The sequence below is a fragment of the Trachurus japonicus genome, chromosome 13, assembly GCF_045865225.1.
Source record: "Trachurus japonicus isolate A0001 chromosome 13, Traja_1.0".
Taxonomy (NCBI): domain Eukaryota; kingdom Metazoa; phylum Chordata; class Actinopteri; order Carangiformes; family Carangidae; genus Trachurus; species Trachurus japonicus.
Genome location: NC_140919.1, coordinates 27,215,908 through 27,238,918, shown reverse-complemented (window position 1 = coordinate 27,238,918; position 23,011 = coordinate 27,215,908). Strand labels below are relative to the sequence as shown.

General features: G+C 39.5%; 1 protein-coding gene across 2 annotated transcripts in view; it reads right to left on the bottom strand.

Annotated features, from left to right (window-relative positions):
• Positions 1-22,622, bottom strand: part of LOC146976122 (interleukin-1 receptor accessory protein-like) — a 40,656-nt gene extending 18,034 nt beyond the window's left edge. The window contains exons 1-2 of one of the 2 annotated variants that reach the window (XM_085795640.1): positions 22,147-22,622; positions 14,088-14,161 (exon numbers count right to left, since the gene is read on the bottom strand). In XM_085795640.1, the coding sequence (XP_085651766.1) occupies positions 14,088-14,161; positions 22,147-22,148 (76 nt within the window). In that variant the 5' untranslated portion in view covers positions 22,149-22,622. The remainder of the gene's footprint in view (positions 1-14,087; positions 14,162-22,146) is intronic. The other variant, XM_085795641.1, reaches the window with a different exon arrangement.
• Between the last annotated feature and the right edge of the window lie 389 nt (positions 22,623-23,011).

Here is a 23,011-nt window from a genome sequence, read left to right as displayed (position 1 = left end):
AATTTGAAAAATTGAATTCAGTTTTTTCAGACTCTGGTACTAAAACTGCATTTTCAAGTCTAAAATGCTCAGTTATTGCGTGGATTAGCAATTTTGCTCCTGAAATGCCTTGTAGCAGAGCCCATACACTAAATTGACATGTTAATTATTTTAAAAAGACGATTTTTGGTTTAGGGAATCTTTAAGTATTTATATTATATTAATAAATAAAGAATATAGTACTCAACTAGGTAATGATTGAAAAAGATAAAATATCAAATTTTCCTTGCCACATATTTATGGCCATGTCATGTCTTTGTATCAGCCAAAACTATTAAAATGAATAATCATTATAAAACCGTGAATTATCAACATTTTCCTGAAGTCAGACCACTTCACATATTAAAACAGATATCAGCGATCCGGTGGTTTTGTCTAATGCTGCGTTCCAGGCTTTTGAAACCGTAAGTTACAGCTTTGTTACGACTTTGTAGCGTTCCAACCCGTAGCTCGTGTTTTTACCGTCCTGTTGCCTGTGAAAGTCACTATAACGGCCACTCGTAACTTCCGACCCGTGAACTCGTACCAGATCGAACTGGTATGACTTCACAGGAAGGAAAAACACAAGTTACGAGTTTCCTTGAACGCACCATGAGTTAGCAGCCCCCGCCCTCGTCAGGCATCTATTGGTCCTCGTCCCTACGTCACCACATTCATGCGCATCCCTTGGCTGCACACACAGCCCTTCATGCCGTTCTCTCTCCTCATTGGATAACACTTGTATCCTACAAGGAAAGTTTTCTCCTGGTTTACAGCAGAGCAGAGTGACGGAGAGACCAAACACTCTATGGAAGTGATGCTGACAGAAAATAGGACTATTTAGGACTTATATTAACAAAAACATTCACCTGATATCTGCTTTAAAGGCGACTGGAAGATAGGCCTAACTATAATGAGCCATTAACTGCCCTCTTTAAAAAAAAAAGTCATTAGTTTCCGCATGCAGCAGGTAGAGTCATGGATGACATTGAGGATGGCTTCTGGTCCACAGCCTCTGATGTAGAGGGGAAACTGTAGGGTAACAAACAGTGGTCCTCTCATTGTTGCTCATCTGTTGTGATGGCACGCCATACATTGTAAAAGTAAGGAATGCCTCACCACCACTGTGCTTTATTTATGATAATGAAAAAAAAAAGACATTTTAATTGTTTTTTCCCCCAGATGTAGACCACATAGACCAGTAGTGCTCATGCAAGAAGATGATTTGTCCAAAAAGACAGTATTTAATCTAGTACTAGGTACTAGTTGCCTCTGTATGGTGATTTTGGATATGGACCTGGTCCAACGTGGTCTACGTGTCAAACAGAAAACTGTTCTTACTGAACTATAAAACTAGAAAAAAAGCTTTCACTATTTCGGACATGAATGGTCTAGACGTGGAAAAAGAAAAACAGCAAAATGTCTCTTTATTGCATTTTCATAAATAGAATAAAGGTTTTATATAACTAAAAATTGGTAGGTCTCCAGCTTCTGTCATGATCTAGTAATGTAACTAATGATCTGTCTTGTCTAAGTAGAGTAGTTTTGGATCTGGACCATGTAAAATGAAGTCTAAACGACAATAAAAGTTTCACAAATATGACAGTGGGTTTTGGACAGCACTTAGCCTTAATTTGCTTATTATTATTATTATTATTATTATTAATAATAATAATAATAATAATAACATTTTAAATGTTAATCCTTTTAAATTTAAACAAATCACATGGAAAAATATTGTCATAGCACAAATTCAATAATTATCCATTGAATTAATTAAAACAATTTTCAAAAAATCATAAATGGCCATGCAAAACAAAACAAACATGATTTCTAGTAATGTCTTAGTACAGCAGCAGGAGATTAGTCCTATATGCCTAAGCGTTTGGTGAATATTTGGGTGCAGTACCAAATTTCACCAGTAGGCGGAGCAGAGAGCAAAAAGTGTGTGAAATTCTGGCGAAAAATTCTTAACTTACTATCAAACTGAGGACCCTCTGTGAAAAACAGAGGGGAGCTTATTTATAGCATTTAGAGCTAATTTAAAGCTTGACAAAGTGAGGACCGGCCAAAATGTCCTCACATCCCAAAAGTGTCCTCACAGTGTTGGTTAAAAACTCTCGCCGGTCCTCACAATGTAGTATGTACAAGAACACACACACACACACACACACACACACACACACACACACACACACACACACACACACACACACACACACACACACACACACACACACACACACACACACACACACACACACACACACACACACACACACACACATACACACCAATAGGGGTAAGAGGGGACCTGTCAGGCCAAGCTGCCAAGAGGGGTCTTATGTTTCTGCTTATTTTGAAAAACCAAAAATGGAATATAAAATTGACTTTTAAGGTGTTTTACCATAATATTACTGAAAATGTGACTTTTAATTATTTTTAAAGAAATTGCCAAGAGGGGACTTGGATCTCTGAGCGACATTTACCTATCAAAGAGTGGACCTCCACATACTGCAGTGGAGCTGTCTGCACCCATTCATTCACCTAACGACCCATTCACCTAATGAGTCTTTGTTTACAACAATGACTTTCTCAGTTTCTTTCAAGAATGGATAATATAACTTGAGAGTTATCATTACTTATTTTAAAGTCTCTGTAATACAAATTATATATATATATATATATATATATATATATATATATATATATATATATAATCATGGCCACATTTGAGAGTAAATATTTTTTTATTGAATTGCATGCAATTCAGAAGTAACATGGCTGCATGCACTAATATCAAGTTCTGCAGTATAAGCAACATCATTTACTTAAAACCAGCTTTAATGAATGAATTCCTTTTTTCTTAACAAAGATAATTTGCTTGTCTGTCTTTACTCATCCATAAATGTGTTGCCTCTGTCATTCTTAGCAGTCCAAGAGGGGACCTACTATCATCTCAATTTTAAATAGTCAAAATGCTCCATACATCTGGTTTCAACCAATTACAGTAATAGGAAATACATTAATATGTAATATGTTTGAATAAGAAATAAATAAGCAAAAATTATCATTCTTAAGATAATGTTTTTCATCAAAACTTAACACAAACATTTCTAATAAAGTAGCACCAATAATGTTGTCATTATTTTTAAATGTAGGGTGCACTACTGCAACACACATTTCTACAGTCTATTAATTTTTCCCCTACAAGAGTTTTATACTCCTTTACTGCATTGTTGTTATAGGAAAAATATTTGAATTAAACCAAGGGTTTTAGGTCACATTTAATGTACTTGCATCATGAATCTGTATTTATGAGGATGTATTTTATTTACTGTTTTACATTACAGAAAAAGGTCCACACTTGGTTTATATGGAATGACAGGGGTCCACTGTTGGTTGGTGCATAATGATACAAGTGCCCACTTAGTTAGCATGAAGTGAAATACACACTCCATCATGTATGAATAAGAAAGAAATAAGCAAAAGTGATCATCCGTAAGAGAAATTTTTCATCAAAACCCAACACAAACATTTCTAATAAAGTAGCACCAATAATGTTGTAATTATTTTTAAATGTAGGGTGTACTACTGCAACACACATATCTACAGTCTATTAATTTTTCCCCTACAAGAGTTTTATACACCTTGACTGCATTGTTGTTATAGGAAAAATATTTGAATTAAAACTCAGGGTTTTAGGTCACATTTAATGTACTTGCATAATGAATCTGTATTTATGAGGATGTATTTTATTTACTGTTTTACATTACAGAAAAAGGTCCACACTTGGTTTATATGGAATGACAGGGGTCCACTGTTGGTTGGGGCATAATGACACAAGCTCCCACTGAGATAGCACGGAGCGACATACACACTCCAGCATGGGTGGATAAGCAGAAATGAGAGGAAATTGCTAAGTTTTAAGATACATTTTAAATCTAGATTTAATACAAACATTTGTAACTATTAATACACACAACACACATGCACAAACACATGCAAACACACATATTTAAACTAAAGTAGCACTGGTGAAGTTGTCATTGCAGTTTTTTTAAAACATGGGATGTACTGTGAAAACTCAATGGCAACCTATCATGATACTTAAGGGAATATTTCAGTTATTGACATTTATGGATCAACAATAAAACATGTATGGGAAAATAAAGGAGGAGCTGGGGGGTCATCAGTTTGTCTGAGATACAAGGGATAATTCTTCTAGAGGATGGATTAACCTCACTAAGTAATATGATATACCACTGCAACACACCTTTCTACAGTCTGTCAAGTTTTTGACTTAATGAAGTTTCATACTCCTTGACTGCATTGTTGTCATGGGAAAACTACTTTAAATAACTAAACTCAGGATTCAACATGGTCTGATGGCCCAGAGCCACAAAGTGTTATTCTGTAGTCACCTAATATCCCATATAGATGAAGCTCTGTGGTGGCCACCTATTGTCACTCTTCTACTTTTTAACAGCACATGGTTTCAATCAATTTTAATGTATTTGCATTCTATATCTATATTAATAGGGATGCATTTTACTTATTGTTTTTGCATTGCAGAAAAAAAGGTCCACACTTGGTTTGTATGGAATGACAGGGGTCCACTGTTGGTTGGTGCATAATGATACAAGTGCCCACTTAGTTAGCATGAAGTGAAATACACACTCTATCATGTATGAATAAGAAAGAAATAAGCAAAAGTGATCATCCGTAAGATAAATTTTTCATCACAGCTCCACGTTACACTTGTTCCAGGCTCTGCCCGTCGTTTTTCTCGAGAAATCTAAACTTTTTCCAACTTTTTTATCTCCGTAGCGATCGCACTCGTCTTCTCCTTCTTCTTCACTTCTTGCTCTGATCTACAGTCTCATTCGTTCTACACATCCCAGAAGCCCCAAAATTACTCACAGTGTGGGCGACAGCGTCCCCATTTACCAGCCGCAGAAAACTGCGTTTGACGTATATGTACGTCAATGGCACTCAATGAGTTAAGTGGGAGGTACACAATAAATCTAATTCTAATCAAATTTATTTTGAAAACAAATAGTAGAATGGCAATCTGATTCAGTGATTAATTTGTTACACATTTGGGTTGCTTCCTAATGATTTTTTGATGTTTTAGTACCCAGCTAAACACAAGTGTGTATATTCCTTACTATCTACAGTATGTATGTGCCTTGCAGGCACTTTACTTGCAAGTGTGTGTATGCAGTGTTTTATAAATCAGAATATTTTTTGTCACATCACATCTACCCTGACACTTTAGAGCTCTTCTGTCTCGACGCCGTGTTTGCCTTCGTTCTGACCTGAACATGGCATGTGTTGTTTGGGTTAGAAACATGCACATTTGCAAAGGAGAAAAAAAAGCTAAATCGATTAGCAGAATCATTAAGCATGCACGCACACAATCCCAAGGAAATGATCACGTGGGAACCAGTTCTGAAGAGGAACCAGTTCTCAATTCCCACCCATAGACTTCAGTCTATGATGTGGACACAAAAGCATTCCTCTACATTGAAGTAGTGAAGTCATCAACACTCATGTATTTCACAGATCCTAAAGCCTGGTACACACATAAAGATTCTCTAAATTTCAACAAATTTTTTTTTATCTGTGAAAGACTCCACACATGAAGATAAAAAATCTGTGATTGAACAGTTTTGATCGTATTGTGTGTGGTGTGCTGTGATATTCCAAACACAGCTCACCACACACACATTAAGATTTTTCAGAATCTTGACCCTCCGGTCAGAAAACTGAGATCCGTATTGTTGTAGCTACTCTTTCGGGTCTATTTCCGGAATGGACAATGAGAGCGATGTAATTTTTTTAAAATGAAAGCGGGACACTTCAGCCTTTACAACGATACCATCTGTGTGTGTCTGTGTGTCTGTGGCTTCGGACGCCGAGCAGTAAAGCGGCTGTGAGCGGCGGTCACATGATCGTTTAAACATGGCTGCTCTATTGCTGGCTGTTGCCGGCTATGATCGCTACCGTCTTTGCTATCGGCTATCAGGAAATCTCCCGTGTATGTGAATGTCTGTGTGAACCTCGTGTAATGCCAGGGCTGCACCGTGGCTCTCTGTAGGATTGCCGGTGTTGTGTCGAGAAGTGGCTTGCCGCGAGCAGCATGCAGAGCTTGGCAAGCAGGCACTTCTCAGCACAACACCAGCTTTCCACACGCAAGATGACTTTTGATTTGTAAATATTGAACATGTTTAATATTTACGATTATCGGCGGCGAACGTTTTCCGAGGCGATTGTTGTGAGAATTTTGACTCTTAACACACCACACACTACAAGAGAATCTCATAAAATAATCTTAAGACTTTAGGATAATTGGTCGATTTTTGTCTTTGGTCGGAAGGGGAAAATCGGGGCAAAATCAGCCCAATTATCTTTATGTGTGTGGTAGGCTTAACTCTACCTCCACTCTCCACTCTAAATGTGGAACTGGCTTCTGAGAAGTGAGTGAGGGCTTTAAATCTGTGCCAGACGACTTGTGTCAGTCCTTGACTGTCGGCAGTGTGGGGGATGGTTTCTTGTAGCTGACGATGGTCGTTAGCAACTCTGAAGGGCAACCTGGAAAAGACTAACATCCTTCAGCCAAGATCTTATATCCAAATCAGACTAACAAACAATGGAATTCCCCAGTCCTAGGTTGGCCATGTGCTACACACCTATGGACTTCTGTGGCAACTGTAAAGAGTGGGTGTCCCAGCAATAATCCACCCTGTCAAGTCTTTGATGAGTTTTGTAAAGGTGTGTGATGCCTTGTGATCAGTATAATATTTTGTCAGCCTTTATATGATCTACCATTGTGTGCCAGTAGAAATGTTGTCTGAAATTAGGATTAATCAGATTGCCAGAGATACGGGGGATAAATCAGCTATAGTGGATGGAATAACTCCAAAATACCCACTGTTGAACTACTGCAACACACATTTTTACTTACCAAACTATTAGCTCTACTGGAGTTCATGTATACCTGTCTGAATATTTTTGGTCCACAACAAAAATGAAAACTAAAACTAAATTTGTGTTTTTTTTCCTTCTGTATATTACACACTGTATCACATAGTCATACACATCTATAGATGAAATTGGTGTATGAATTGAAACCTAATTTAAAGTTGTCAAAAGGTACAGGATTGGCACAGGATCAGAGAGTTTACATTAAGTGGGAAGTACACAATAAAAGCTGTATTCAGTTCACACTGGTGCTCAGCAGAAATGGGTCTGGTTGCTTTTAGGATGTGTGGCTTGTACATTCAACAATCCCATATTACCTTATTCATAGCATCTGAAGTGAATTATAAACAAATTCAATTAATTGTGTTCAGAAGATGGTAAAACGTTATCTAATTTATTTATATTTTTAAGTAATTAATTTGTTATCTATTTTGGTTGTTTCCTAATGATTTTCTTTCGTTTCAGTACCCAGCTTAACACAAGTGTGTATATTCCTTATTATCTAGGTGTATAACCTTGTGCATGTTGTAGTAAGCAATGTGACTTCATTACATTTACACACAGTTTTCTAAGTAGAGTTGAACATTTTTAATGGGGTTTCAGTCTATGATGTGGGCACAAAACATTCCTCTACATTGAAGTAGTTAAGTCACCAGCACTCATGTATTTCACAGATCCTAACTTTCAGGTAGAGTTGTTGAACTGGGATCTGAGAAGTGAGTGAATGGAGTGAGAGCGGAGTGAGTGCCAGATGACCTGTGTCAGTCCTTGAGTGTGGGCAGTGTGGGGGATGGTTTGTCGTAGCTGACGATGATCGTTAGGCATTTTCAGGTTGGGCTTCAGAGTTTCTACCTTCTTTCAGCCAATATCTTCTATCCAAATCAGACCAACTGAGACACAGGTATTCCCAGGTCTTAGGCTGGCCATGTGCTACCTACGCACCTATGGCCTATGGTGACTCAACTTCTGTGGCAACTGTAAAGAGTGGGTGTACCAGCAATATTCCATTTTGTCTAAAGAATTGTCAGTTCTTTGATGAGTTTTGTGAATGTGTGTAATTACCTGTTATAATATTCTGTGACAGGGCCTTTATATGAGCCACCATTGTCTGCTAGTAGTAATGCTGTCTGAGAACAACATTTAACATGGAATAAGAAATTAGGATTCATCAGATTGTCATGGATACAGGGAATATGTCAGTGTGTGGACGGAATAACCCCCAAAAGCCCCCTGTTAAACTACTCATTAAAAGGTATTTAGAAAATCAAGGGAAACAAAGGAACGCATAAATATAAAAACACATGCAAAGCCTTACAAAGCCTTGTAAAGGACAAGGACACAGCAATAACTATATTCCTCAGACACGGTCCACACCACTGTCAACTTTTTTATTTGTGTTGCAGCAGTTCAACATTGAGCTATTTGGGATTATTCCATCCACACAATGCCTTATCCCTTGTATTTCTGACAATCTGATGAATCCTAATTTCTTGTGCCATGTTAAGTAAGATGTTGTTCCCAGACAACATTTCTGGCAGAGAATGGTAGCTCATAAAAATGCTCTGTGACTCTATATTGCATGTACCCATGTTTCAGTCAGTCTGTTTTGAATGTAAGTAAGTGGAGTGAAATGCACACTCCATCATGTATGAATAAGAAAGAAATAAGCAAAAGTGATCATCCTTAAGAGAAACTTTTCATCAAAACTTAACACAAACATTTCTAATAAAGTAGCTCAGATAAATACAGTGGGGCCAGGCCGTTAAGTGCTTTAAAAACAAACATTAAAAGTTTAAAATCAATTCTGTAAGGGACAGGGAGCCAGTGAAGGGAGTTAAGAACAGGAGTAATGTGCTCACGTCTATTAGTGTTAGTTAAAAGACGGGCAGCAGCGTTTTGGACAAGTTGGAGGCGACTGAGCGAAGACTGGGAGACGCCAACATAAAATGCATTGCAATAGTCCAATCTAGAACTGATTACTGCAACGCATGGATGGCTTTCTCAAGGTCGTGGCAGTTTAAAAACATTTTGACTGTGTGAATGTGTGTGGCAATAGTTTAACATAGGGATCCTCTCAATGAATTATCCCTTGTATCTCAGACAAACTGATGATCCCCCATTCCCTCTGTATTTTCCCATATCAAATTGTCGTATATCAGTACCTCTTTGATGGTTTACTTGTACATAATATATCATCGTAGGTTGCCATTGAGTTTTCACAGTACACCCCACATAAAAAAACACAACATTACCGTTGCTACTTCATTATAAATGTTTGTATTAAGTTTTGATGAAAGTTTTGAGCTTTTGAGGTTAATCGATCCTCTAGAAGAATTATCCCTTGTATCTCAGACAAACTGATGACCCCCCAGCTCCTCTTTTATTTTCCCATACATGTTTTATTGTTGATCCATAAATGTCAATAACTGAAATATTCCCTTAAGTATCATGATAGGTTGCCATTGAGTTTTCACAGTAACTAACCCTAACCCCATGTTTAAAAACAAAACTACAATGACAACTTCACCAGTGCTACTTAAGTTGAAATATGTGTGTTTGATGTGTTTGTGTGTGTGTTATGTGTATTAATAGTTACAAATGTTTGTATTAAATTTAGATTTAAAATGTATCTTAAAACTTAGCAATTTCTCTCATTTCTGCTTATCCACCCATGCCACCCGTGTGTATGTCACTCCGTACCAACCAACAGTGGACCCCTGTCATTCCATATAAACCAAGTGTGGACCTTTTTCTGTAATGTAAAACAGTAAATAAAATACATCCTCATAAATACAGATTCATGATGCAAGTACATTAAATGTGACCTAAAACCCTGAGTTTTAATCCAAATATTTGTCCTATAACAACAATGCAGTCAAGGAGTATAAAACTCTTGTAGGGGAAAAATTAATAGACTGTAGATATGTGTGTTGCAGTAGTACACCCTACATTTAAAAATAATTACAACATTATTGGTGCTACTTTATTAGAAATGTTTGTGTTAAGTTTTGATGAAAAATTTATCTTAAGGATGATCACTTTTGCTTATTTATTTCTTATTCATACATGATGGAGTGTGTGTGTCGCTCCGTGCTATCTCAGTGGGAACTTGTGACATTATGCACCAACCAACAGTGGGCCCCTGTCATTCCATATAAACCAAGTGTGGACCTTTTTCTACAACGTAAATCAACTAATAATTCCTATACAGATTTATGACGCAAGTAGGCCTACATTAAAATTGATTGAAATCACATGCTTTTAAAAGGTAAAAGGCTGACCATAGGTGGCCCCAACAGGGCTTCATCTACATGAGATGTACGTGGCCAAAAAGTAACTTTTTGTGGCTCTCATGTCAAACTGTGAGTAGTTTAAGTATTTTTCCCATGACAACAATGCAGTTAAGTAGTATAAAACACCAGTACAGTGAAAAATTAATAGACTGTAGAAATAGTTTAACATAGGGACTTTGTGAGATTAATCCTCTCAATGAATTATCCCTTGTTTCTCTGACAAACTGATGATCTCCCAAACCCTCTGTATTTTCCCCCAAAGATAACAAATTGCCGTGCCAATACTTTAACTTTAATACACATTATATGTAAATTTGGGGACTCTACGACGAGGAGAACTGAAATAGATGACGATCAAAGTCACATGACAGCTCATGATCTGGAAGTTTTTATCATAACTCAGCTTCTGCAAACGGAGTTCTGCATGCAGATGCAGCAGCTGCTCCGCTGCTGCTCCGCTCTCACCCGCGAGGCTGCAGCAGCTGGGAGCTGAACCAGGAAGCTCTCAGCCCACTGTCCCGCCCGGTCTTCATCTGGAGCAACACCGTGTCCTCCCCAAAGTCCTCCCGCGGTAAAATCTGATGGTCTCTGGGTCAAAGCAGACCGGCACCACCGACCCGTACCACAGACGGACCGCGACCACCGGCGGGACCGGTGTTCGCGAGCCGCTGTGGCCGGCAGAGCCTCACGTTCTGCGGCGAGAGGCTGTGACACGGCACGGTGCGTCTGTGTTATTGCTGTTTAGTGGCGCCCCCCCCGCCCCCGATGGTGGTTTTGTGAATAGAACAACAATTGTTGTGTATATTTATCTTATACGAGCCCTTTGATCCAGAAATGCGAGTGTCAGAAGAGCGACAGACACAAACAGCGCACCTTTCATAAAAGACGCTCTATCTCCTTTTCTAGAAAAAAAGGAGGGATTTTGGTGAAACCCAGCCATGTTTAGCTTGACTTTTCTCAGGAACGGAGGCACGTAGAAACAAACGGTTTGTGGCCATTTGAAGCATAAAGTTAAACCTTTCAAATGAGCTACAGTATGTGTTGGTGGCAATAATATAGAATACACTATGGCTCTAAAATAAAAAGTCAAATATGGTCTAATTTGCCGGTACACTTGACTAAAACTTTGGAAAGGAGCGCGGCACTCAATGAGTTAATATCAGTTACTCTTTGATGGTTTACTTCTACATAATATATCATCGTAGGTTGCCATTGAGTTTTCACAGTACACCCCACATAAAAAAAACCACAACATTACTGTTATTACTTCATTAGAAATGTTTGTATTACATTTTGATGAAAGTTTTCTCATAAGAACTATCAAATTTTCTTCTTCTTTTTTTTTATTCGTATGCTCAAGTGTGTATGTCGCTCCAAGCTAACTTAGTGGGAACCTGCGCCATTATGTACCAGCCAACAGTGGACCTCTGTCATTCCATATAAACCAAGTGTGGACCTTTTTCTGTAATGTAAAACAGTAAATAAAATACATCCTTATGAATACAGATTTATGATGCACGTACATTAAGATTACCCTAAATCTTAAAACCCTCTATTAAAAAATTAATAGACTGTAGAAATGTGTGTTGCAGTAGTACACCCTACATTTAAAAAATAATTACAACATTATTGGTGCTACTTTATTAGAAATGTTTGTTTTAAGTTTTGATGAAAGTTTGTTCTTAAGGATGATCACTTTTGCTTATTTCTTTCTTAATCATATATGATGGAGTGTGTATGTCACTCAATGCTAACTAAGTGGGAACGTGTCATTATACATCAACCAACAGTGGACCCCTGTCATTCCATATAAACCAAGTGTGGACCTTTTTCTGCAATGTAAATCAACTAATAATTACTATAAATACAGATTGAGAACACATAAAATTGAAACCCTGCGCTTAAAAAAACTGGACAAGCAACAATACCAAGGTCAATTATTTTTAATGTTTAATCAGAATTCAACAAAAATGATCTAAATGACCATTTTATTTCTAATTGTGTTATGGGTGTTCAATTTTTTCATTATTTTAAAATTTCTATTATACCTAATACAGTGTTGAGTTCAAACTTAAGACATCCATGAAAATGGAACCTTTATATTTTGTTACAAAGAATAACAAATTATGTTTCAAGGTACTGGTTTGTTCACTAAGGAGCCTGTTTGATAGCCTCTCTACAGTCTGAAAGGCTGCCGGGGCTGCAAGTCGTTCACACTATGGAGGAGTGTAAGAAACGACGTGTGTGAATGAGTCGTTAAAACCCCTGCTCCAGCCTGCCGGGGCACTGCTGAATATGGTATTTTACACACACACACACTCAGGTCCCCTCTTGGCTAAAGTTAAAAAAATTAACCAGAAGGTTTTTCACATGATTTTAAGTTGATTTAAAGCATGTCCAACAGGGGACCTAAAAAAAGTCCCCTGTTGGCTGCTTGGTCCCCTGTTGGTGAATGTGTAACGACGCCGATGTCCCCTCTTAGATAGGAACAACAGTGCACACACACACACACACACACACACACACACACACACACACACACACACACACACACACACACACACACACCACCGACCATATCCATTCATCTGTAACATGCTGCTGGTCTTTTATTTTCTTGCAGGGTTTAGCTGTGTTCCGCTCCATATCAAGACAACAAGAAGTGTTAGATTAAATGCAAATATCAGGGACTATAAAGGAAGTACAAGTGAAAGAATGCTTCTTTTTGTTTTGCCTGTCCTGCAGTTACAAAGACAAAAATGCTGTAATAGCTCTCTGCATGTTCCTGAAAATATTACACACAGAGGCAGGTAAGACAGTATTGTACCATCCAAATACATTTTCTATGTGATGAATGATTAGGAGCATAACACAAATGGAAACATTATCCTGATATTGGTGAAACATAGGCCTACTGATTTCAGGTAGTGGTCAATATTGGGTTTGTCCTGTCTTATGTGATCTGAATGCAAGGAGTGAAATAATTCTTCTGATCCAGTACAGTGGTGAATGTTGTTGTCTGACAGGGACATTGTCTTTTTATGCTTCCCTGATCCTGTCACAATTACTACAGCCACTAGATGTCACCTAGCAACAAAATACAACTATTGGGTCATAATCACTTGCTGCACAAACACATTATGAGCTTACAGCGGCAAAGTGACGGGACATTACACACGTTCTATGTACTGACTGTAGCATTGCAGTTTGTTGATGTAATGACCAGTATCCCCAAAGGATTAATTCAAATTTCATCTCATCTCACCCCTGCAGTATCCGCTCCTCTGCTCACTTTTCATCCATTCAACCTCCTCCATGCCGACCTCCCACCCTCCACCCCCACCTCACCTCTGCACCCTCCCCCTTTCTCGCCTCCACACTCAAGAAAGTCTTACAAATGACCCTTCTCTCCCTGGAAACATCCATTCACTGTCCCTTGGGGTGAGAGCTTCAGCTTTAATTAACCCCAGTTTTGCAGAGTTGCACCAACATGAACAAAAAAAAGACCTGAGAGGCTTTTGCACTGTGGTCTGTACAAATAGAGCCAACGCATAATGATTATCACTTTTAATATCGATGGATCTGTGCTTCTTTTCTGCTCATTTACATGTGGGTCTTTACACACAGACGTTTTCACAGTGATGTGTATTAGTGTTGACCTGATACAAGAGCTGATGAAAAGTACAAACTGTGTTTTTCAGGTGGAATTCCCAGTGTGCTGCTCACTCATCTGTTTGCTTAGACTGCTGGCAGTGATTTGTGTCCTCTGCTGTCACAGCTGTCACCTACCTGTCTGGCTGATAATTGGTGTGACCCCGACTGCCACGATGAAGAGGAGGAGGAAAGTGGAGACGAAGACCGCCCTGCAAACAGATGGAGAGAACGTTTACGTGCACTATTAATTCACATATTAAAGGAGACATATTATGCTCATTTTCTACAAACTAAAATTGTTCCCAGGTGTCTTAACCCTTTCAAGCGCCGTATGATTGAGACTTCCATTTATAAAAACGTATATTACAGAGGTGCAGGAAGTCAGGTTTTACATTCAGAAAGAGAAAAAATAAATTGATAAAAAAACAAGGCTTGAGAACTGTACAAACCATTTGTAATAATGCCAAAAAAAAATCAAATGACATTATAGATGGTAAATGATTTGATAATTATAGACAGAAAAATGGATCCTTTCAAGGCTTAGATAGGACATTATGTCCCCCAGCTGCTGAGCCTTGGTCGGAGGGGAAGCATCCTCCCACCAAAGTAATATTGCACGCCTGGGCAAAATGGAGGTGAAGGACAATGTGCAGCATTTGTTTGGAGTCAGGCTGCACCATTCTCTCCAGTGACACCAGAGGTTTGGGCTAACTCAAGATTGAGGATTAGGTATATATGGTGTGGAGAACATAGGCTAGACTAGGACATGTTCAGAACATGTGCATCTCTTTAACATTTGGATACGAGGAAATTTGGACAAATGGACAAACAATAGTGGGTGGGTATAGAGGGATGTTGAATTAACAACCTCGACTCCATACATCATCTGACAAGGGAGGCGGTAATCTGTCATATATATACATAGGAGAGATGAATTTGTTTCAGTCGACAATGTGAACTGCTGTTCACTTCAGCCTTAACCTACTGTACATGTTTGAACATGAGGTTTTCTCTTTTGACAAACGGTGTAAAGGCAATTGAAAATTTAGCAGTTAGAATCTGCTGTTTTGGTTTTGGTTGAACTTGTGTGTAAAAGAAGTTAAAACATTTTCTAAATGTGTTAAAGGCATGCATTGTGTGTCAAAAGAATAAGAAATGTGTTAATTGTATAGTCCACACAGGCTGATGTTGTGGTAACTGTGTTAAGCGTTTCAGAAATGGAACTGAACTGAAGGGTCTTAGCAATTGTAAAAAAACTGTAAAGTCTGCTCCTGTGTGAGGCGTTTGAGTGATAGGTATAAACTAAGAAACTGTCTGAGATGGTTCAAACTGTGTTGAATGTTGCGTAGGCTGAAGAGTGGACAGTTGAGTGTCGACCTTTGAACCTTAGATGTGGGACACAGTGTTTACATGGTTCATGTTTACTCTTCACCTGTAGCTACAGAAGTAGAATGAAGTCCGCTGCCCATGATCTCTACCGGCGCAGCAGACCCATGTGGAATATACTGACTTAGGTGTCACCTGAAAGGGATTGGACATTAGATTTCATGTTTTCATTTATGTGTTTGCGCAATAATTGTGGGTCTCTGGTAACAACTGTATTTCAGCCAAAAATACCAGGTAAAATTTTAGTTCCAGGTACAAATTTTAGTCCCAAATACTTTTAAATTAAAATGTTCCTGTGGCTCATTGTTATCTGCGTTTTCACCACAGCCTAAGTCACAGGAAGAATATCCAAATCAGGATATTGGTTGGACATTGTGGCCTTAGATATTTTTTGTCAATAAAAACTTTTGTCAAAGTTGTTGTTTTTTTTTTACTTCTCAATACAATTTTCAGTGCAGATGATGCAATACGCCAAGTCGTAACTTAGTTTCACTTCAGCACACCGGTAACAGACTGACTGTAACAATTCATCTAACATAAACATCACATCTCAATCAGCAGATGGGAAAACAGACTTCACAGTGTGGTAAAATATACACTTCATATCCTTGTGTATATAAAGCATACAGCCTCTGTACTTTTTCAATGGCATACATTTGTTCTTTATTGAGAGCTGTTCAGTAAATTACATATTTATTCACTTTTGCCTCCTCAGAGTAATGAGCAGCTACAAAAATATTTAGACTTGGATCAGAGTTCATCCTCCAAAGGGCACTTCTCCCACACATGACAACACTACAGACATATAGCCAACAGTAAATTAACAAAAGGCTGTAGCCACAACACTTTTTTCTTACAGTGCATCTGTAACCGTCACACGGGACGGACTGTCCTCACTGTTCTCTGGAAACAGTTGAGACACTTAACTTCCTCCTTGAAAACAATATTGACATCAGTTTAGAAAACAATTTTTTTTCCTCCAGTCTGTGTACACTCCTCTCAGCTCAGACACACACACACATGATAAGTTTGTTCATGTTCAGTCACTCAGTGTGAAGTGTGAACAGCTGTGCCTCTGCTGATATTTCTTTATGTGACTTATGTGAGATCTTTAATTTTTTTCATTAATTTCTATCTGTGTTTTATCACTGGTCTGTCCATGAAGCTATTTACACTTTTCTCACTGAGCTCCAGGATTAAATGAATGAACTTCGCTTGACTTAAATGTTTTTCAATCTGTGTCATCACGAATGTTGCTGAATCTTAAAGGGGACATATTATGGAAATACCACTTTTTGAAGGCTCTTTAACATATATTTGGGTGTTTGACCTGCCTTCCGCCCCCATGATGTAAGAATTGACAAAAAAAATCTGTAATTTGCAGGCTCCCTAGGTTGAAATCCATATGAGTTACAGTGTAATGATGTCATTAGTTTTTGAATTAGCATAATACCACCCCTACCTGTGAGTACTGGTGCCGGTAAAGGCGGTGAGCAGTGGTTCATTGGCATTTAAAGGGGCAGGCACTGAACCCAGCCGTTCTGAACAAGGCTGTTTTGAGAGGATGAAAAGTGCTGTGATGTTTGATCCTTGGGGTATTTTGACTGAAGCATGTCACAGACATGTCTTTAAGGCAGCAGTGGATTGGCCATCTTGGGCACTGTCCAGGTAGGCCGATGCCCTAACGTGGGCTGGTCAGCAGGTGATTTATTTATTTTTTTCCCACAGAACTGACAATTGGTTAAATGTCATTCAGTCAGGGGCTGTCAATCACCCAGGTACTGACTGGGCAAATGACAGTGTCAAAGCAAGGCTAATTAGGTCTCAGGTGACAACATGGATAAACAATCGCTGAAAAAATGCAGCGAATAAAAAATAAATAAAGCATTGGTAGCACACAACAGATTGTCTTGTGAGCCGCTTTGGGACAAAAATGCCCCAGTCCACCCCTGGGTTAGGGTTGCATATTGAGCTTCTATCATGGTCTGTGAAGTTTATATACAGTATGTATGTTTTTGAATTGTATGTTTTCAGTCCTACACTGATATACCAAATGGACACTAAACGAATTTAAATTTAAAGTCTATCTCCTTTCCCTTTCTTCTCCTCTTTCAAATACAACATATTTGAAAAATGGAGAGAAGGATGAGGAGCTTCTGAGGAAGAGGAGTTGGAGGAATGAAAGTGATAAAGAGAGGCTGAAACAGACAGAGGGAGAGATAACGCGCCATGGTGGTCGATCAGGCAGAGCTAGTGGATCCCAGGAGGGACATACAGAACCAGAGCTGCTCAACAACACCATCCATCACTCACATAGTACACACACACACCACACACACGTTATGCCAAATAGAGCTCAATAAAAACCAAAGATGGAAAATCCCCTGTGTTTGTGGTGTGTGTGTGTGTGTGTGTGTGTGTGTGTGTGTGTGTGTGTGTGTGTGTGTGTGTGTGTGTGTTTATCTAAGAGTGGTCAGACACAGGTTTCATTGTCAACCCAGATGTCTGCTCTGCATGTCAGTGATACCCAGAAGTCAGTCCAACTTCTGGACACGTTGCTACAGTAACAATAATGTGACGATACAGTAACACAAACAAGCTTCTGACTTGTGGTCATCTAGGTATGACACACACACACACACACACACACACACACACACACACACACACACACACACACACACACACACACACACACACACACACACACACACACACACACACACACACACACACACACACACACACACACACACACACACACACACACACACACACACACACACACACACACACACACACACACACACACACACACGATGCATGAGTGTTTATGTTGTCAGTGCAGCAGATGGTTGAGCCCTGTGTGTTTATCCTGAAGAATAAACATGAACATTTAAGTGAACACACAAATGTCGCCTGGGAACAGACATGGGTCATTACTGATCAGAGTTTAAACTATGACTACTCTGCACCAGCTGTGATATAAATTAATTTGTTGATGTATCGTTCAGGCTGTTTGCTGATGATCTTTTAGACAAAATCTTTTTCTACACTAACACAAATCCTTCCAATAACTGCAACTTGGACTCGGTGCAAAGTCCAGGCTTCCCATGATATTGAGCAGAACCACTGATTGTCAAATGCATTAAATTGTATAAAAAATGTAGTAATGCTTGTGAGTCCCGCTGCTGCAGGCATGTGTGGGTTGTAAAGGCATATAATGTCCAGCAAACTCTGCCTGAACGAGTGCGTCTGAGCAGGTTGCTTGTGCAGGCCAGGCCTGACTATACATATGGATCCATTAGACCCAGTTAGGGCACAATGATCACTTCACATAAGTGTTAGCTCAGGCAGGACTGAACGTTCACCAGGCTTGTACATATTTGAGGAGATTCCAAGGGGTGGCCATCACTGATTACAGTCATTTTAATTTATCAGCAATATTTTTTAAATTATTATATTGGCCTTTAAAAATCCACTACCATTCAACCTCTATTTCCGAATTCTAGTCTAGTTGCAGCAGTGGTTGAAAGAGAGGAAAGTCTACTCAGTTTGCTTACCATAGGTAACATGAAAGATCTTATGGTTAAGATAAACCTTAAGTATGATCGCAGACCAAAGGCCAAAGCAGTATCTCATGCGATGAGGCCAAAAGCAGAAGTAAAGGTGCAATGATTGGCCAGATGTGGGGTGCTGAAGCCTGTCAACTAGTTTGTGGAGTTTAAAGTCAACACAGTGCGTAATATCCACTTCCCTAAATTGATGATTTGTTCACCAGCTTGGCTGGAGGAACGAAGTTTAGCAAGACTCACCTCAACCAAGCCTACCTCCAGATGTAAGTCAATGGAAAGTCGACAGAGCTGCTTACAAAATATCTTGTGTAAAAACATTATGTGATAGTGTCATCATGTCTTCCTCATGCTGCCATAGCAGGGTGTTTGTCATTAATGCTGCATGCCATCGTCATTTAGCCAATCTAAGCTCATTGGTGACAGTGAGATTATTACAAGATAACAGGTAGCAGGTGAAAACAACACCTGAATAGGCAGAACATCAATAATTCCCAATTTCCCTGAAAATAAGGTAAGATTAATGTTAACTGATGATCAAGCTATTTATTGATTAGCAATCCATGTTGCTGTCATCCAAAAGTGAGCTGGCATTAACATTCCGCTCCAACAATGGTAACTATAAATGTAATAGAGTATTCATGTCATCACATAACAGTACTGTAGCTCTCTATGTCTCCTCCTCTTCCTTTGTTCTTTTTCTTCCCTGGGTCATCCCTTTGTACGTTTTGACAAGATGAAAGACACAGCACCTTTTCCAGGGTCATGTTAGATAACTTGCCCATCCCCCCCAGAGGACAGGTGAAATGTAACAAGCTGTGGAGGGGGCTACAGGGGCGGCAGGAAACCAGATAAAAAGGCCTCTCCATTATCTACAGTTTTTCTCAGTCGCTTTGGTACATTTCTCCGATCAGAATTAAAGTTCTCAAAACTACTTGTGTCAACTACTTGTGTTACAAATGCTTTGGTACATCCATGCAAATGATCATGTACAATTCTCTGCTGTTTATCAATTGCTTATGTCAAAATGTTGATCAAAATGTATTATAATGGGTCTCTGTTGAATAGGCAATAGTTCATCGCATAAGTCTTTACATGCAAAATGGTTGAACAAGTTGTCATAATAGCATTTTTATATAGCCTACATTTCCATTAGACTTTTTTTTATATCTGCCCCTAATTGGTAAATTGCTCCCAGGTGAATCTTGACTTTCTCTAACGAGGGGAAATTAGATCAACCAATGATCAACCAGTTTCTGAAATAGCTCAAAGGTGCATCTCATGAACCATCAACTGGCAAGTCTGGAGCACAACACAACGTTACAATGCCTGACAATAAGGACAAATTGGAATTGGACTTGGTCAACAGCCAGAGAGAAGAAGAGGAAGTCCTATGTTCATATTTCTACTTTTGTTTTTTCCTTTGTGCTGCTGTCTTTTCCTTTCTGTATCACAATGACATGGTCTGTCAACAATGACAGCACAAACAGTAAAAGCGTAAATGTGAATCTTGTCCACTCTCTTGCAATCAATCGTCCCACATACACTAAGGTATAACTTACAATTTACAATAACTGTCATCAAAACTTTAGCCATAGTTTACATCAGAACATCCCTCCAGAGTACACTCTTATTGAAAACATGACTAAGCAATTTGATTGTATTATCCGTACACAATGACACAAGGACTTGTCATTCTGATGGCACTGACATGTTCATTGGCACAGATATTTACTTTTGAGAGATGAACAGGGACTTTGAGCAAGAGACTGGCTTTTGCAGGTAATCCATGTTATGTTTTGCAAGGATTTTTTTTTTTATTATTCCCCTATTTGAGATGTCCCATATGGATGACAATTCAAATACTGCCTCGGTCACGAGCACCAACTGGATCTTCACCTGAGACGGACTGCAGGACAGACCTGACTGATCAACACCAGGAGGCTGAAAACGACTACATGGTACGAAGCTTACATTTTTTGAAACAAAAAAAAGAGGAAAAAAGGAATCTGAAATAAAAAAGAATAAAGTAATAATCTTCCTCTTCATCAGTGTCCTGAGCCAAAAGATTAACTTTGCAGGAAGCTCCATGTATCTGCGAGCCTAAAATCAACACTTTATTCTTATACCATTGTGACTTTATTCTCATAATATCATGGCTTTATTCTCATATGATTATGACTCTTTCATGTAAAATCACAGATTTATACTTGTAATATGGCTTTATACTTTTAGATATGTTCTCCTTACTGTGGCCCTAGCACTTAGTCATAGGATTCATATGTGACTGACTGCGTGGGGTTTTACTGTGTAAATACAGATGTTGATGATACAGCTTAGCTTGACAGATGCCCTAAGAAATTACCTCATTACAAAGATCTTTTACTGTAACATGTCACTACAGTAATTCATTTATTTTCATTCCTCATAACAGCTTCCAGTATGACTGTGACGTGTAGTGACTTTTACAACCTGACTGGCCACTGGGGACAGCACCTCAGTTTCTCCTGTTCTCATGCAACTGTTTGATGATGGTAATGATGATGAAGAGGCAAGTGAACTGCAGTGTTCAGCTGAGTTTCTGCAGTTCACTGCAAAAGTCCCCAAACTTATCTGACTGACTATCATCAGATTAGCCTATGGATCGATGAGAAGAAGTAGCCTACGTCTCTACGTACAGACTCCTCGTCTTTATGGAGAGAATCTGACCCCAGAGAAAGCTAAACAAAACAAAACAAAAAAACAAATTATTTTTTACACTGCCCTCGATTCACATCGAAGATTTGTAGGCAAAAAAGTTGTTGTTTGCACATCTTAAAGGTCTTGGGATAAATTCATCTTTTTAAATATGGAGCAAGTTACACTCTAGACTACATAAAGGCTGATGATGATTTTCTCGTGCTGTCTCTGTACCTATACCGTCCGTGAGCTAATTAGAAACACTATCAGCTGTTATATTGTGTCGGTTTGAGCACAGGCTGGTGAAGTGTAGCCTATTAGTATTGAAGTGCAGCACACAACGACCTAAGCTCTCTGGACTGGGAGAGCAGGACTGGTCTACCCCGACTCCAGTGTTCAGGGTGGTGCTGGTGCTCATAGTGAAACACAATCACATCTGCCTGCACTTGTCTTTCTATCATCACTAACAGCCTACAACAGCAGCCCGGAGACGGGTCAGCCTCAGCAGAGCAAATATGACAGAAGAAATGAAAGACAGCAGGAGCTGGTGGACTTACATTATCAGCAGGACGGGACGGTGTCCTCGGTGTCTGTCCGGTGAACCGATCGGGGTTTCAGCCCTGAGCGTCCCAGCGCACGGACAGTGGAGCCGAGCCGGGAGGCGGCGGGAGTGATCCAGGACTAGACCGGGTTGAGAGGGTATCCCGGGTCTCTACTGTTTACTGTGTGTGGGTCCAGAGGTGACTGAGTCCTGCATGCTGCTGACTCACACATTCACACACACATACAGACACACTCCCCTCGGTTAGCACCGCAGCACCGGGAGCAGCGGGTAGTGATGATTAACGAGCCTGTCGGGGCTCGATCACGGCTGTAAATCAGCGCCCTGCCGCTTACAGATGGTCCGAGGAGACTTCCAGCTGAGGAGCGCGTCCGGCTAACTAATGATCCGGACTAACGGGACGCGCTAATGGACAAGTTGAGAGAGTTCATTGAAGCTACAGCTGTGAACACCTGTGTCAAGTTGAGACTGAAAAGTTAAAGCAGCTGTGAGTGGTGAGTGTCTATAGGCGGCGTGTGCGCGCGCATGTGCGTGTGTGCGTGCGTGTTGTATAGGAAGTAAAAGTTGAGTGCCTGCTATTCCGGTCGACGCTCCTCCTCCTATCCATTGCTGCTGTTGCAACATGGTTTAAAAAAAACAGCGAGTCATCTCATCTGACTGATCAACAGTTCACTGTCACAGTGTTTTAAACCCTGTCACACCTAGAGAAGCACACAACTACAATTATCTCATTCTTATTATTATTATTCATCCAGTTAGTAACAGGGTGTGTTGGTGATGAAGCTGCTTTCCGTTCAGTTTTTCTCATTGGCTGCACAAACATCACATTCAACTCTTAGTGCAGCTCTCAGATCAATGCA